Here is a 14,882-nt window from a genome sequence, read left to right as displayed (position 1 = left end):
GGCCCTGGAGTCAGGGGTACCTGAGTTCAAATCCGGCCTCAGACACTTAACATTTACTAGCTGGGTGACCCTGGGCAAGTCACTTAACCCCAATCGCCTCACTTAAAAACAAAAAAACCAAAAACCAAAACAAACAAAAAAAAGTAATTACTAATTCAAAGGAACACTTCATTTCTGGGTGGAATAATGGAGTAATAGGAATGACCTGGGCAAGGTAGGTTGAACCGGGGAAGGTCCTCCAGGTTTCCTGGAGGAAATTAAGTTTGAGTCAAGTTTGGAAGAAAAATGAAGGTTTTCGTAGGAAGCAAAGGGGAGGGGATTCTGGATAAAGAAATCTCTCATGTAGGAAAGGGTAAGTTGTATGTGGGGAGACAGTCAAGATAAATGTACCTGTCTATAGATAGGATTCTTGGATCATTGTAGAAATTAATGTAAATAACTGGATTGGGAAGCTTCCTAGTCAAGCTATGTGTTCTATGAACTAAAAGGAGCCCCCTTCCATGAAGTGACTCCTTAAATGAGTGGGTTTTCTCTCTTTGTCCCCAGGTGATGAGCAATGTCTTCCTCCAGCCTTCCTCAGCTGGGGTGCTAATTGCCTGCCGATCTTTCCTCACCTCTGGGATCCTTAATGCAAACACTGCTTCCTGGAAGAGTCGTACCAAATATACCATTACACCAGTGAAAATGAGGAAGTCAGGGGGCCGGGATCACACAGGTAGGAATAATGCTAGTTATGGTGGAAGCAGTATGGGAGAGAAACGGTGGTTTGTTGTTGTTATTGAAGCAATGGGGGTTAAGTGACTTCCCCAGAGTCATACAACTAATAAATGTCAGGCTGGACTTGAATTCAGGTCCTCCTGACTCCAGGGCCAGTGCTCTATCTGCTGCCCCACCTAGCTGCATAATTTCTTCAATATGTAGAGGTGGTGAGGTCTTCCCAGTATAAAAAACACTGGATTTGGAGTCCAAGGACTTGAGTTTGAATCCTTGTTCAACTTACTCTGACCTTGGGCAAATGAGGTAAGCTGTAAATGAAGGGTTTAGATTTGACATCCCTTTGAGCTTTGAATCTGTGATCCTACTTCAGTGACCTGTGATGTTGGCAGTGTGGAAGGGCACTATCTATATTGATACAGAGTTCCTTGGAGTAACCAAATTCATCACCACTGCCCACCCCACCCCATCCACACTACAGCCAGCTTAGTTATGAACCTCTGATTTCCTTGGCTGGTCCTCAGATAATAGATATGCTTCCTGTACCTTGGCCTAGAGCTTGTGCTCTGTTGCCACAACCTTTGAGAACCCAGTAACCTCCAATTCATAAGGTAGCAACTTATACTTACTCAGTAGAAGAGTAAGCAACCAAAAAAGAATTACAAAGCAATCTGTGAACAAGTGTAAAATAATAATAGTGTAGATAGGTGGCACAGTAGATAGAGCATCGGTCTTGGAGTCAGGAGGACCTGAGTTCAAATCCAGCCTCAGACATTTATTAGCTGTGTGACCCTGGGCAGGTCACTTACCCCATTTGCCTCAGTCTCCTCATCTGTCAAATGAGCTAGATAAGGAAATGGCTTACCAAGAAAACTCCAAATAGGGTTACAAAGAGCCAGACATGACTGAAAACAGCTGAACAACAAAATATAGTGCCTGGAAAAATGTCTAGTAAAGGAGTGATCACAATGGGATGGGATTAGTCAGGAAAAGCTGGATTAACCAGGTCTTGTCTCTAAAACCTGCCCCATCTCCAAACTTCCCTAGTTCACTTTTCCTTTTCTGTAATCCTCCATGTCCAGTTAGTAACCTAGATCCTGCCCACACAACATCTCTCACATCTGTCCCATCGTTGCCCCATTCATCATAACCACCCTAGTTTAGGCCCATTTCTGCATACCTGGCCTACTTTAATAGACTGACTGGCCTCCAAATCTTGTTCCAGTCCAACATGACCGTCACAGTATTTCCAGAACACTCTTTCTATGTTTTACATGACTGCTCATGTATGGCTTATATTGAATTGCTTGAGTTCTGAGGGGGGAGGGAGGGAGGGAAGGAAGAGAATTTGGACCACAAAGTTTAAAAAAAATTTTTGATGTCAAAATTTGTATTTACATGTAATTTGGGAAAATAGAATTCTAAAAACAAAACAGAATGCTCTATTCATGGGACTTCCTTCCTAAAAACTTTCAGATTTTCCCCATTGTCTTCTATGTTTCAAGAGATCTATCATTTCATTGATGTTGGTATGGGCCTCACAGGAGGCCTTTTCAGGCTTTTTCTGATCAGTTGTTGCTTTTCCTGTGCATCTTTATTGGTGATATACTCATATTCTCCGTGTGCTTCTTCAACTTTAATTTTTCAGATACTAGTATTCCATCACCCAAAAACAATATAGCATTGCTGGAAGACTATAGGTGTTTTTAAAAAATTGTGTCTTTGTTTCAGGGAAAAACATGCAGTCATTAAAATCACTGTGCAATTTCCCAGAAGTAGTTCGACCCATTCTCTTCTACTTAGTTAATGGTTATCTTATCTCTGTCCAAGATTATATGCTAGGTAGTGTAATGTATAGATCACTGGACTTGGAATCAGGAATACCTGAGTTCAAATTCTACTGCAAATTTTTACTAGCTATGTGACTGGCCAAGTGACTTAAGTCTTAGTCCGAGCATCAGTTTTCTCATTTGTAAAATGGAGATAATAAGAGCACCTGCCTCCTAAGGTTGTTGGGAGGATTAAATGAGGGTAAATAAAGCACTTTGCAAACAAGTACTATATAAATATTGGTGGACTAGCTATGTGGGTTATCTCTCCAACAGCACATAAATAGATAATAGATATTCTTTATCTACTTGGTTTTTCCTTTGTTGCTAGTGAACTCTTTGAAATGATTGTGTAGTCTCTTATTTAAGAGGCCCTGCAGTGTTACAGGGGGCAGCAAGGGATAGAGTTCCAGGCCTGGAGTCAAGAAAACCTGGGTTCAAATCTGGCCTCAGACACTTAGCTGTGTGGCCCTGGGCAAGTCACTTAACTCTGCCTCAGTTCCTCCTCTGTAAAATGAGCTGGAGAAGGAAATGGCAAATCACTCTAGTATCCTTGCCAAGAAAAGTGTCAGAAACAACTAAAAAAGTGACTGAACAACAAAGAAGCAGCAGTGTTCCTTGGTATAATCAGCAAAAGTTATTTGCAAACACAAGCATCAAAAGACATACATTACATGACTGGCCCACTTTGACCCAGGCTGTGCAGTGGACATCCTCCATGATGGTGGTAGACATCTTTGTTGCCTTGTTTGATGTTAACAATCAGAGGGTCATTGTACAACCACCATTCTTATTAAATCTTTTCAAGAAATAGGCCTACCATCCGTGGTGTCTGTTCCATTATCTCCGTTCATGTCTTCATCACCTCTTTCTTAGACTTCTGCAATAGTGTCCTAATTGATCTCCCTTTTCTCCAATTTGTTCTTAACCCAGCTGACAGATGAATAGCTCTGGCCACATCACTGCCCTCCTCAAAAAAAATCTTCAGTGGTACTCTATTGCCTCTTCCAGTCAGCTAGGTGGCGCCATGGGGCGCCAGGCCTAGAGTCAGGAAGACTCATCTATGTGAGTTTAAATCTGGCCTCAGGCACTTACTAGCTGTAACCCTGGGCATCACTTAACCTTGTTTGCCTCAGTTTCTTCATCTGTAAAATGAGCTGGACAAGGAAATGGTAAACCACTCCAGGATCTCTGCCAACAAAAATCCAAATATGGGGTCATGACGATGATTCAGACACAACTGAAAAACAACTAAACAATTGCCTGGTCAGTCTGGAATTCAAAACTCCTCACAAACTGGCTCCACCTTGCTTTCCAAACCTTTTTCACATTACTCAATTGAAAGAACTTAGGGCCTTTAACTGGCACGTAAGAGGGGAAAGCTGTAATCCAGATAAAGGGAATGACATGGTTGTGTTGGGGTGAGGCATCCTTTTCCTGTACTCCCTTGAATAGAACTTCCCACACGAGGAGTATGAATTTTTTTTTTTTAACATGAATTGTAGGCCTGGGGCAGCTAGATGGTACAGTGGTTAAAGCACCAGCCCTGGATTCAGGAGTACCTGAGTTCAAATCTAGCCTCAGACACTTGACACTTACTAGCTGTGTGACCCTGGGCAAGTCACTTAACCCCCATTGCCTGCAAAAAAAACAAAAAAAAACATGAATTGTGGGGCAGCTAGGTGGTGCAGTCGATAAAGTGCTGGCCCAGGATTCAGAAGGACCTGAGTTCAAATCCAGCCTCAGACACTTGACACTAGCTGTGTGACCCTGGGCAAGTCACTTAACCCTCATTGCCCCCACCCCCCAAAAAAATTAAAATAAAAAATAACATAAATTGTGTTATATTCTTCTCCTTCCCACAGGTCGCATCAGAGTGCATGGTATTGGTGGAGGCCACAAACAGTGTTACCGGATGATTGACTTTCTTCGGTTTAGGCCTGAGAAAGAGGCCAAACCAGGGCCTTTTGAGGAGAAGGTCATCGATGTCCGCTATGATCCCTGTAGGCAAGTATGAAGTATAGGGATTAAGGAGGTCAGCCAAAACAGGGAAACAGAGACTGAAAGAAAACATTCAAAGCCATTGGAGTAGAACAGGGGACTGCTTCTAGGAGAAAATGAGGGTATTCAGGGAGGGGACTCTAAGACTTCAGGAATATCCTAGATGCCCATGTATCCTTCACCTCACTTCACTCAGGTCTGCAGACATTGCCCTTGTTGCTGGGGGCAGTAGGAAACGCTGGATCATTGCCACTGAGAACATGCAAGTGGGAGATGTACTCCTTAATTCTGACCACATTGGCCGCATGGCAGGTGAGGGAAAGCCACAGCCTGGGGTGAGGGTGAAGGATTTGCTTGGTGATCAGGTGAGTTGGCCTGGGAGATGGTAAGGATTCCCAATTAAACTGTCTTTTAGTTGCTGCCCGGGAGGGCGATGCACATCCTCTGGGAGCCCTGCCCATCGGGACACTGATCAACAACCTGGAGAGTGAGCCAGGCCGGGGTGCCCAGTATATCCGAGCAGCAGGTAAGGCTTTGTGAGGATTGGGTAGGGGCATCTGAAACCGCAGAAGAGGTGGAATGGGAAACTTCTTCCCCATGATCAAGGCTGTTAGCTAAGAAGGAAAAACAGGAAATATGAATAAAGGTTAATAAAGGAAATACAATGAGGATATGATCCTGTTGTCAGGTCAAAGTGTTCTGTCCATCCTGTTGCCCCATGTGGCAGTTCCTGGGTTGTGTGTTCTGGATATGTTGTATAGAGATTATTTGGGGGGAGATCTGAGTTGGAACTTTCTGTCCTACACAGGAACCTGTGGTGTGCTTTTGCGGAAGGTCAACGGGACAGCCATTATCCAGTTGCCCTCTAAGAGGCAAATGCAGGTATGTGTGGGTGAAGCAGGGAGGGTGGCATGAGAATCGGCAATGAACATACCTTGTCCTGGATCAGGTGGCTCAGGGTCCTGGGATCCTCAGAGGCTTCTATATGTTCTATTTCAACATACCCCCATACACCCACAGGCTGTGGCTGCCCTTGTTTCTTTGCTTATTGAAATAGGAGTAAAAGGGAAATACTTTTCTCTTTACTCACTCCACAATGAGTTTTCCCTGTCCCTCACAATGCCTCTTATCTGCTACCTATGCCGAAGTTCATTATTGCTGCCCTTTGTTCTGACTTTTTTTTTTACTTCTGACCCTGTTGGTCTCCTGTCAGGTTTAGCCTATGCTCTAGGTTTCTCTCACATGCTGCCCAGTCATTTTCTCCACTATAGTTCTTGCCCTCACCACCCCTTTCCTCCTTAGGTGCTAGAGACCTGTGTCGCCACAGTGGGCCGGGTGTCGAATGTGGATCACAATAAGCGGGTCATTGGAAAGGCGGGGCGAAACCGCTGGCTGGGCAAGAGACCCAATAGTGGACTCTGGCAACGCAAGGGAGGTTGGGCTGGCCGAAAGATTAAGCCCCTACCGCCTATGAAGAGTTATGTGAAGTTACCTTCTGCTGCTGCCCAGAGCTGACACCCTGATCTTTCTACAATCCCCTGCCTCCCAATAAATTGACTCCCTCTTGAGTGGGTTCTTTCTTCTTGTTGCAGCTGAGGGACAAGAGGAATAGTTAGTTCAGTGGTGTTGGAGCCAGGAGCAGTGTGTTAGAGGAGGGAAAACATGCCAGCGGCATTGAGGACAGGAGGAGCGTGGCGGTTGTGCTGGAGATAGAAGAAACCTACCAGGGATATTGGGGACAAGAGAAGAAACATGGCTGGGGTGTTGGGACAGGAGGGGGAAATGTGCCGGGAGTATTGAGATGCAACAGGGAACAGGGCAGGGTGGGCCAAGGAACGTGCCAGGGGCCTCAGCCGGGAAAAAAGGAGGGTGGGCCGCAAGGGTTTGCCCGAAGCCCCGCCCCATCTAGTCCTTTCGCCTCCACCCTGAAGACCTTCGGCTTTCCGTAGCGGGAGCTGGGAAGCGCCATTTCCCATCCCGAGTGGCTGTACCCCCACCAGGTACAGCCCTCTTAGAGAGCAGTTTAGTGGACTCCCGGACTGGCGCACGGCACGAGACCCGGTCACTCCGACCGCACTCGTCCCCAAGGCAGAGCCACCCGAACGGACGAACCTGGCCCCTAGTCTACCCCTAATCCCTGCTCAGTATGCGCTCTCCTCCCGGCCCGGAATGTCTCTGCCCCGGAGTGTCACCACGCAGGCGCATTGGGTGCCCTCCCGGGAACTTCCCCTCTTCCCCCCACCCCATTTGCCCCTGGGCTTCACTGCAGAGCTGGCTCAGGTTCGGTGTCCCCGCCCCAGCGACCCCGCTCTTTCCAGCCAGCTTCTGCATCGGCCACACCCTGTTCTCCACCCCTTTGCCTGTACCCCAGCTCTCCTGCCTGCGTGCATCCTTCGCCTCCCGGTGGTCCCTTCCCTGAGTCAGCCCACCTCCACCCCTCCCCTCCCTGATGTCATTTCCACCCCCCCCCCTTCCCCGGGGTCTCTTTCCTGTTCCGGGCTATTAACTGTCTCTTAATCCTTGAACAAATAGTGGCTCCTTATTATCCCTCATCCTCCCAAGTTACATTCCTCGGTTTACCTTCCCTAGCATCCCAATTCTAGCCTCATCCTGTCTGACAACTGAAGCCCTCCGGTAACACCCTCCTGCCCATACCTACAGCAGCCCCACAACCCTATGCTTGTGTCCCTGCCCTTGATCACTGGTCCTAGGCTCATCTTCCCATTGTCTGTCATGAAATGATATGTCAGTTCTGCCCTACAACCTTCTTCCACATCCCCATAGATGCTTATTTCACAATGAATATTTTCCCTCACTCTGCTCCTTTTCTTCCTCTGTTCTAGGTGCCCAGGATGGTGGGAGGACATAGAAGCCGAGATTTGCTGGTGCCTCTGGGCCCACGACTGCAGGCATACCCTGAGGAACTGCTCCGGCAGCGCCAGGGTCACGATGGGCATCCAGAGTACTTGATCCGGTGGACTGTCCTTCAGCGTGGGAAGGAGGGTGCAGTGGGCAGTGGCAGCTCCCTCGAGGGCAAGGCAGAGCATATCCTCATGTGGCTTTCAGCCCCTGAGGTCTATGCCAACTGCCCCAAGCTACTTGGTGAACGAGCAGCAGCCAAGGGGCCACAGCATGAACCAGTGGGGAGTGTGGGCGCTTTTCCCCGGGACGCCGGGGGTCTGGACGAAGCCTCGCTGGGAGAGATGGCCGCAGATGTCCGAGGACTGGTTCGACGAGCTGCCAGGCAGCTGGATGGGGGTGGGGGCTCCAGTCCTGCAGCCTCTGTGCTGCACACCATCCACGTACTCAGCGCCTATGCCAGCATCGGGCCCCTTGCTGGTGTCTTCAGGGAGACAGGAGCCTTGGACCTGCTCATGCACATGCTGGGCAACCCTGAGTCCCAGATTCGCAGGAGTGCTGGAAAGATGCTGCAGGCCTTGGCGGCCCATGATGCTGGTGAGGGTCCCAGGGGAAAGAAAGGGGAAGCAGGGAGGGAGCTGGGCCAACAGCAAGACTTGGGAACAGGGACCACTTGCAGAAAGGGGATGTCAGGACCTTTTGGTTTCATCAGAGTGAAAGTGATGGCTGCCTGTGCTCAGGGGCAGTGAACTTGGAGCTACAGGGCCCCATCCATTGGTGAGAGAGAGAGATGAAGAGAAGGAGGCAGTATCTCTCTTTCCTAGAGTTTAAAACTCACTGGCCAGATGTTAGGACAGATGTTATTGTGCCCCTGTCAGCCCCTTGGGTGGGAAAGGACCTGGTTCTGCTGGAGGGTGGAAGAGAATGAGTCTGAGAGAGGCAGGTGACAGGAGCTGAGAAGTGGGCTTCTGGAAGGTGGTAAGTGGGTTCCCTGGGACAGGATACAGAGCAGGGCTTGTATTTTAGGGAGCAGGGTCCATGTGCTCCTATCACTGAGCCAGCAGGATGGCATCGAGCAGCACATGGACTTTGATAGCCGCTCCACTCTGTTGGAGCTGTTTGCTGAGACCACTTCCTCTGAAGAGCACTGCATGGCCTTTGAAGGGATCCACCTGCCCCAGGTAACCTAAGGGAGTTGGGAAAAGGGCTCAGGGCTGGGTTTTTCATCTCCTGCCTCAACATTGTTGGCAACAGGGTTAGAAGAAGCAAAGTAGGGAGATCACTGACCTGAGCCCTGGGTGTTTCTCCTGCAGATCCCTGGAAAGCTGCTCTTCTCCTTAGTGAAGCGTTACTTGTGTGTCACATCACTCCTGGACCAGCTAAGTAGCAGCGTGGAGCCAGGGTCTGGGGAGTGGGGGAATCGGTCCTCCCCTAACAAGTCCTCCAGTGTGGAGAAGAGCCGTGGACAGAGGGAACTGGAGTTTAGCATGGCCATGGGCAACCTGATTTCAGAATTGGTTCGGGGCATGGGATGGGACCGGGGCCCAGGGAGGCAACCTGCATCTCCCCCTCGGCCTGCCCGCTCTATCTTTCAGCCCCGATCATCTGTGCCGAGCACTATCCTCCCAACCCTGCTCACCCCGACCTCCCCCAAGAGGCCAAGCCGGGCCTTCAGACCACGCTCTGAGTTCTCCAGCCTCAGTGGCTATGCTGACTACGTTCAGGAGACATTGCAGCCAGGGATGCGGGTTCGAATGCTGGAAGATTATGAGGAGATCAGTGCTGGGGACCAAGGCGAATTCCGGCAGAGCAACAATGGAATGCCCCCTGTGCAGGTAGGCATGAGGGGGTTGGGAATGGTGACTTGGAAGGGAGGGATGGTAGAATAGCATCCCTGGAAAAGAAAGAGAGACCCTAGAGAAAGTAGGGGAAGGTTAGAGAGGGACTATCCCTGGGGAGGGAGAGTGGCCATTTGGAGAAGATTGTATCACTAAGAGGCCAGATGATTCCTGGGAGCTGAAAAGGAGGCAGAGACATCTAAGGATGCTGTTTGCCACATGGTTGGTCCTTTTTGTCTTCTTCCCCCAAGCTCCAGATGTGTGAGTGGCGGTCATGGAGGCTATATATGGGAGGGGCCTTATGTGCCCTAGGTCTGGGCCTCCAGCTGGGGTTGCTCCCCCTAGCCCAGGTGACTAAGCTTCCTCCCCTCTTCACACCCCAGGTCCTGTGGCAGTCAACAGGCCGAACATACTGGGTGCATTGGCACATGGTGGAGATCCTGGGTCCTGTAACTGAGGACAAGGTTGCTGCTGAGCCAGAGAAAGGGACAGGGGGCAGCAGGCGCCTGGCCCCAAGGATAGGTGAGCTTGGGGAAACGAGCACAAAGGTTCCCTGGGGAGTGGAATATGGGGACTTGTCTGAGCTAGAGGAACAGTAACTAAAGAAAGACGCTGATGCTGACCATGAGCTGCCCTGAATGTGTCTAGTATCTCTTGATCAGTTGGTCAATACCCTCATGCTTGTTCCAACAGCACCTCCTTCCTTAAACTGGAAGCCCCTTGGGGGGTTGTATGCTTTGCCATACCTTAAACCTGAGGCTCAGAGCAAAACAGAGTCTGGATGCCTGAGCCAGGCTGAATGGTGGGAGCTGCTTTTCTTCATCAAGAAGCTGGATGGGCCTGAACAACAGGAGTTTCTCCGTCTCCTACAGGAGAACCCAGATGGGGAGGTATGCTGGGCCCAGGAGTGGAGCTCTGAGAGGTTGTTCTGCTGGTAAGGGGCAGATGAGTCAGGATTGGGGGGGGGGGGCGGATAATAAGTGGAGGGTAGAGGAGTTTTAAAAACTGGATGTGGGTCTGAGGAAACCATGAAGGCCCAGGGTAGAGGAAGGTGAGAAGGTATTCCAAGAAAAGATCCCCTGTCAATCCTAGCCTCTGGTGCCCAATATAATGTTATCATCGTTAATGATGGGGTTCTGCAGGAAGAGGCCCTAGGTGAGTTCTTAGTTCCAATGGAGTTGGCACAGAAGCTGGTATTAGCACTTGGTGGGCAGCACCCACAGTGACCTGCTGAACTCATGTCTACAGCAAGCATGGGCCACAGGCTAACACAGGAAACTCAGCCAGCTCAGGTCCTGTAGTGGCTTGGGACACCTGTACCCCCAAAGCATCATTGTCTGAGAAAATCAAGATGGAGGCTGAGACCCAAAAAGCATAGAATGACTCCTAGTTCTTCAGCTTACTAACGTTTCTAGTAGCTAGACAGGAGGGGAACAGAGACAATCAAAGTTACCATTCCCTACCACCTTTTCCTCCCATGTGGCAGAGGAAAGGAAGACATATATGTGGGTCCTTCTTGTCCTCTTCACCCAGCTTCCATTCTTAGGGAGAAGCTGCCCAAGCCCTGGCTGGGTGGCTGTTATGGAGGTGATACTCGGAAGGGGTGTTATATGCCCCAGGTCTGGGCTCTAGCTGAGGTTGCTCCCCCTGACCCCCAGTTTCATAATGAGTTGTTCTGAACTTTCTCCCTCCAAGAGGACGAGAATGGGAAATATGTTGATTCTAGGAAAGGAATTGTTGCAAGAGTGGGGCAAAAGCAGATATGACAGGAAAGGCTACAGACAGAGCATATTTGGAATTCAGCAAGGTACTTGACTCCCACAATATCATGGTGGGCTGACTGGCAAGATGTGGACTAGATGAGTTCACAACTTGTTGACTGACCAGATGCTCTCAGAAGGTTAGTAGATGGGAAATGATCTCAGACTATGTTCTTGGTCCCTCTCTTTTTCCTCTGAATAAGGTGATATTTAATAGGGATAGTAAGCCTTAAGTCCTTAAGGTAGATTTAGCAAAGTAACAATAAATATAGAATTCAGGGAACACGGAGAGTAGTCAATGTGGAAAAATATTTTGGACAATTTTCCTCCTTTGTAAAGTGAAGAAGTTGGTCTGGAGTGGCCTGAGAGGATTTAAATTTAAGATTTAAAATTTAAATTTAAATTAATTTTTAAATTTTTAATTAAATTTTTTGGAGGCAATTGGGGTTAAGTGGCTTGCCCAGGGTCACATAGCTAGTAAGTGAACTCAGATCCTCTAACTTCAGGGCTAGTGCTCTATTCACTGAACCTCCTAGTGGCCCCAAATTTAAATCTTTTAAATAATTCTTTTAAGATTAATTTAATGTAAAATTTTAATTTGAGGGTATTGGTGGACTGCATCCTCACTCTGTGTCATGTGATATAGAAGCCCAAAAAGCAAATGTGTTCTTCAGCTGCATTTAGAGAAGGATAGTGGTATGAAAAAGAGAGGCATGTTACTAGATGTCTGACCCTGAGCAAGTCACTTGACCCTCACTGCCCCAACAAAAAAATAAAGAAAGAAAGAGAGAGAGGCATGATTGTTCTGTTATGCTGTGCTCCATCCTCACCTGACCTGATCTGGAGTTTGCAGTTCAGTGGTAGATCAGGTTATATCCTGAAGGGACATTCACAAATTAGAACTTATTTAAAGGAAAATGACAGGAGTAGCTGCCCTTTACAAAGAACTCTGAATTTGATAAACTGCTCAGCTACATTATCTCATTTGATCCTCCTCCAAAACTCTATTATTATATACATTTTATAGATGAGGAGACCGAGGCTCAGAGAGATTAAATGACTTGCCTAAGGTCACACAAACTAGTAAGTGTCCCAGTCAGCATTTGAACTCGGGTCTTCCTGACCCCAATTTAGTGCTCTATGCATTATTACATCCTGCTGCCTCTCAACAGAAAGGGCTCTAGAGAGTTTGTTGTAAGGGGAATCTATGGAAAGAATTCAGAATAAGGGTCAAGATTGCAGAATAAGAGGAAGCATTTGAGCCTAGCTTTCTACTCTCCCCTCTCCACACCAGGCTGAATTCTGATCAGGAAAGCCAAGAAAAAATCCCAGTGAGTTATTTTTCCATCTCATGACAACTTATGGGGATAGACAGAGAGATCTGTGGACCCTGGGGACTGTATCTGTCCAGGAGAATGAGATTTAGAGCACCCAGGGACTGAAAGAGGGCTAAGATGGGGCAACAGGAGAGATCAGGGCAGAAAGAGATCTCAAGGGATCCCAAACTAGTCCTGGGTACAAGAATGGGTGTCACCTGGCACCTCTGTCACCCACTACCCAGTTCCAGATCACTGATCCATGATGGAGAGGAGCAGTTGTTATCAGCCTAGCTGAACCCTATACTGAACAAGGAACAAGTTAAGGGAATGTAGCTGCATGACTCTGTCCCCAGGAGCAGAGCAGGTACTCAATTCTAGCCTTTAGCCCAAAGTCCTCAGTGGAATAACCAGGGCAGGAGTTCCAAACCAAAAGGAGCCAGCACTTCAGTCACTCTAAACCTCCAGAACCTCCCAGCAGGCAAATAGTGATTGAATCTAGCAACAGGCTATGGAAACTTCCAACCAAGGACAAGTCAACAGACCTAGAACTGGATCAGAAACTTGCAGAGCCATAAAGGACTACTATGATAACAGGGAAGCACAAGACACAAACACTGAAGCAGACAATGACTTGAAAACATCTACAAGCGAAGACTCATAGAAAACGCAGCTTGGATACAAGTCCAATAAGAATTTCTAGAAGAGTTAAAATTAGTTTTAAAGAGATCTAAAAAAAATTATTTTAAAAACCAAATGAGAGGCAGCTAGGTGGTGCAGTGGATAGAGCACCAGCCCTGGAATCAGGAGTACCTGAGTTCAAATCTGGCCTCAGATGCTTGACACTTACTAGCTGTGTGACCCTGGGCAAGTCACTTAACCCTCATTGCCCTGCAAAATAAAAATAAAATAAAATAAATTGTAAACAAAAAACAAATGAGGGGCAGCTAGGTGGCACAGTGGATAAAGCACTGGCCCTGGATTCAGGAGGACCTGAGTTCAAATTTGGCCTCAGACACTTGACACTTACTAGATATGTGACCCTGGGCAAGTCACTTAACCACAATTGCCTCACCAAAAAAAAAAAAAAAGTAGTAGTAAATATCTCCCAACATTTAAAGAACAATTCCAATCTAATACATAAACTAGGAAGAAAATATAGATAAAGAGGTACTACCAAATTCCTTCTATGATACAAATATGGTCTTGATAATCTAATCCAGGGAGAGGCAAAACAGAAGGAAATTATAGACCAGTTTCCTTAATGAATACAGCATTATATCACAAAGATCATGTACCATTATAATCAGACTGGATTCATATCAGGAATATACGTATGGCTGGTTCAATATTAGGAAAACTATAATTGACCATATTGATAATAAAAACAACAACAAACTTGTTTATTTTAATACATGCCCAAAAAAGCTTTTGAAAAATACACTAATCTAACACAGTAACAGCAAAATTGTAAAGATATTTAACTTTGAAAGACTTAGTAACTGATCAACACAATGACCCACCACAATTTCAGGGGCTCCATGTTGAAACATGCCATCCACCTCCATTCAGGGAACTGATGGGCACAGAGTACAGATTGATGCATATTTTCCCCTCTTTTTCTTGCTTTTTTTTGGGGGTGGGGAGGAGGGAGCATGGCTAATGTGAAAATATGTTTTATGACTATACATATTTGTAATAGGTTCTGTTTTTCTTAACTTCTCACTGAATGGGGGAGAGGGGGAATTTGGGATTGAAAAAAAAAATCTCTGCTTTAAAAATATATCTTTTGTTTGTTTGTTTTTTGGTAAGGCAATGAGGGTTGAGTGACTTGCCCAGGATCACACAGCTAGTAAGTGTCAAGTGTCTTAGGCCGGATTTGAACTCGGGTCCTTCTGAATCCAGGGCTGGTGCTTTATCCAGTGCACCCCCTAGCTGCCCCCCAAAATATATTTTTTTAAAATAGGATATGTCAGAAAAAAAACCAACACAACCTCCACATCCAGTTTTTTTAAAGCACTAGAAAATATAGAAATAAATGGAGCTTTCCTTAAAATGATAAATAGCATCTATGTAAAACCAAGAGCTATCATGATCTGTATTAGGGACAAGTTGAAAGCCTTTCCAATAAGATCAGTATGTCCTTTTTTTAGGACAGGAAGCAAAGATGTCCATTTTTACCATTACTGTTCATTATTGTACTAGAAATGCTAACTATAGTAATGAGATAAGAAAAAGATTCTAGAATAAGCATAGCAAAAGAAGAAATAAAACTATCCCTCTTGAAGATATGATCGTTTGCTAAGACAACCTTAGACAGTCGACTAAAAAATAAATTGAAACAATTAAAAACTTCCACAAATTTACAGGGTAAATAATAAGCCCACACAAATCTTCCTCATTTTTATGTACTACCAACAAAATCCAGCAGGAAGATAAAGAAAGAAAAATTCCATTTAAAATAACTACAGGCCGTATAAAATACTGAGGAGTCTACCTGCCAAGATATACACAGGAACTATATGAACACAATTACAAAATACTCTTTATACAATAAAGGCAAAT

At 46.6% G+C, this 14,882-nt stretch overlaps 1 protein-coding gene across 3 annotated transcripts in view; it reads left to right on the top strand.

Annotated features, from left to right (window-relative positions):
- Positions 1-14,882, top strand: part of LOC122725576 (39S ribosomal protein L2, mitochondrial-like) — a 39,140-nt gene that overhangs the window by 1,836 nt on the left and 22,422 nt on the right. Inside the window, exons 2-8 of one of the 3 annotated variants that reach the window (XM_043962766.1) lie at positions 547-715; positions 4,409-4,550; positions 4,741-4,856; positions 4,960-5,070; positions 5,353-5,426; positions 5,847-6,021; positions 7,388-7,556. In XM_043962766.1, the coding sequence (XP_043818701.1) occupies positions 547-715; positions 4,409-4,550; positions 4,741-4,856; positions 4,960-5,070; positions 5,353-5,426; positions 5,847-6,021; positions 7,388-7,413 (813 nt within the window). In that variant the 3' untranslated portion in view covers positions 7,414-7,556. Of the gene's footprint in view, positions 1-546; positions 716-4,408; positions 4,551-4,740; positions 4,857-4,959; positions 5,071-5,352; positions 5,427-5,846; positions 6,825-7,387; positions 8,001-8,429; positions 8,585-8,716; positions 9,239-9,624; positions 9,764-9,934; positions 10,132-14,882 lie in introns of those variants that run through there. The other 2 variants (XM_043962765.1, XM_043962767.1) reach the window with 2 other exon arrangements.

This window comes from Dromiciops gliroides, chromosome 4, assembly GCF_019393635.1.
Source record: "Dromiciops gliroides isolate mDroGli1 chromosome 4, mDroGli1.pri, whole genome shotgun sequence".
Lineage (NCBI taxonomy): Eukaryota > Metazoa > Chordata > Mammalia > Microbiotheria > Microbiotheriidae > Dromiciops > Dromiciops gliroides.
This window is presented reverse-complemented; position numbering and strand designations above follow the sequence as displayed.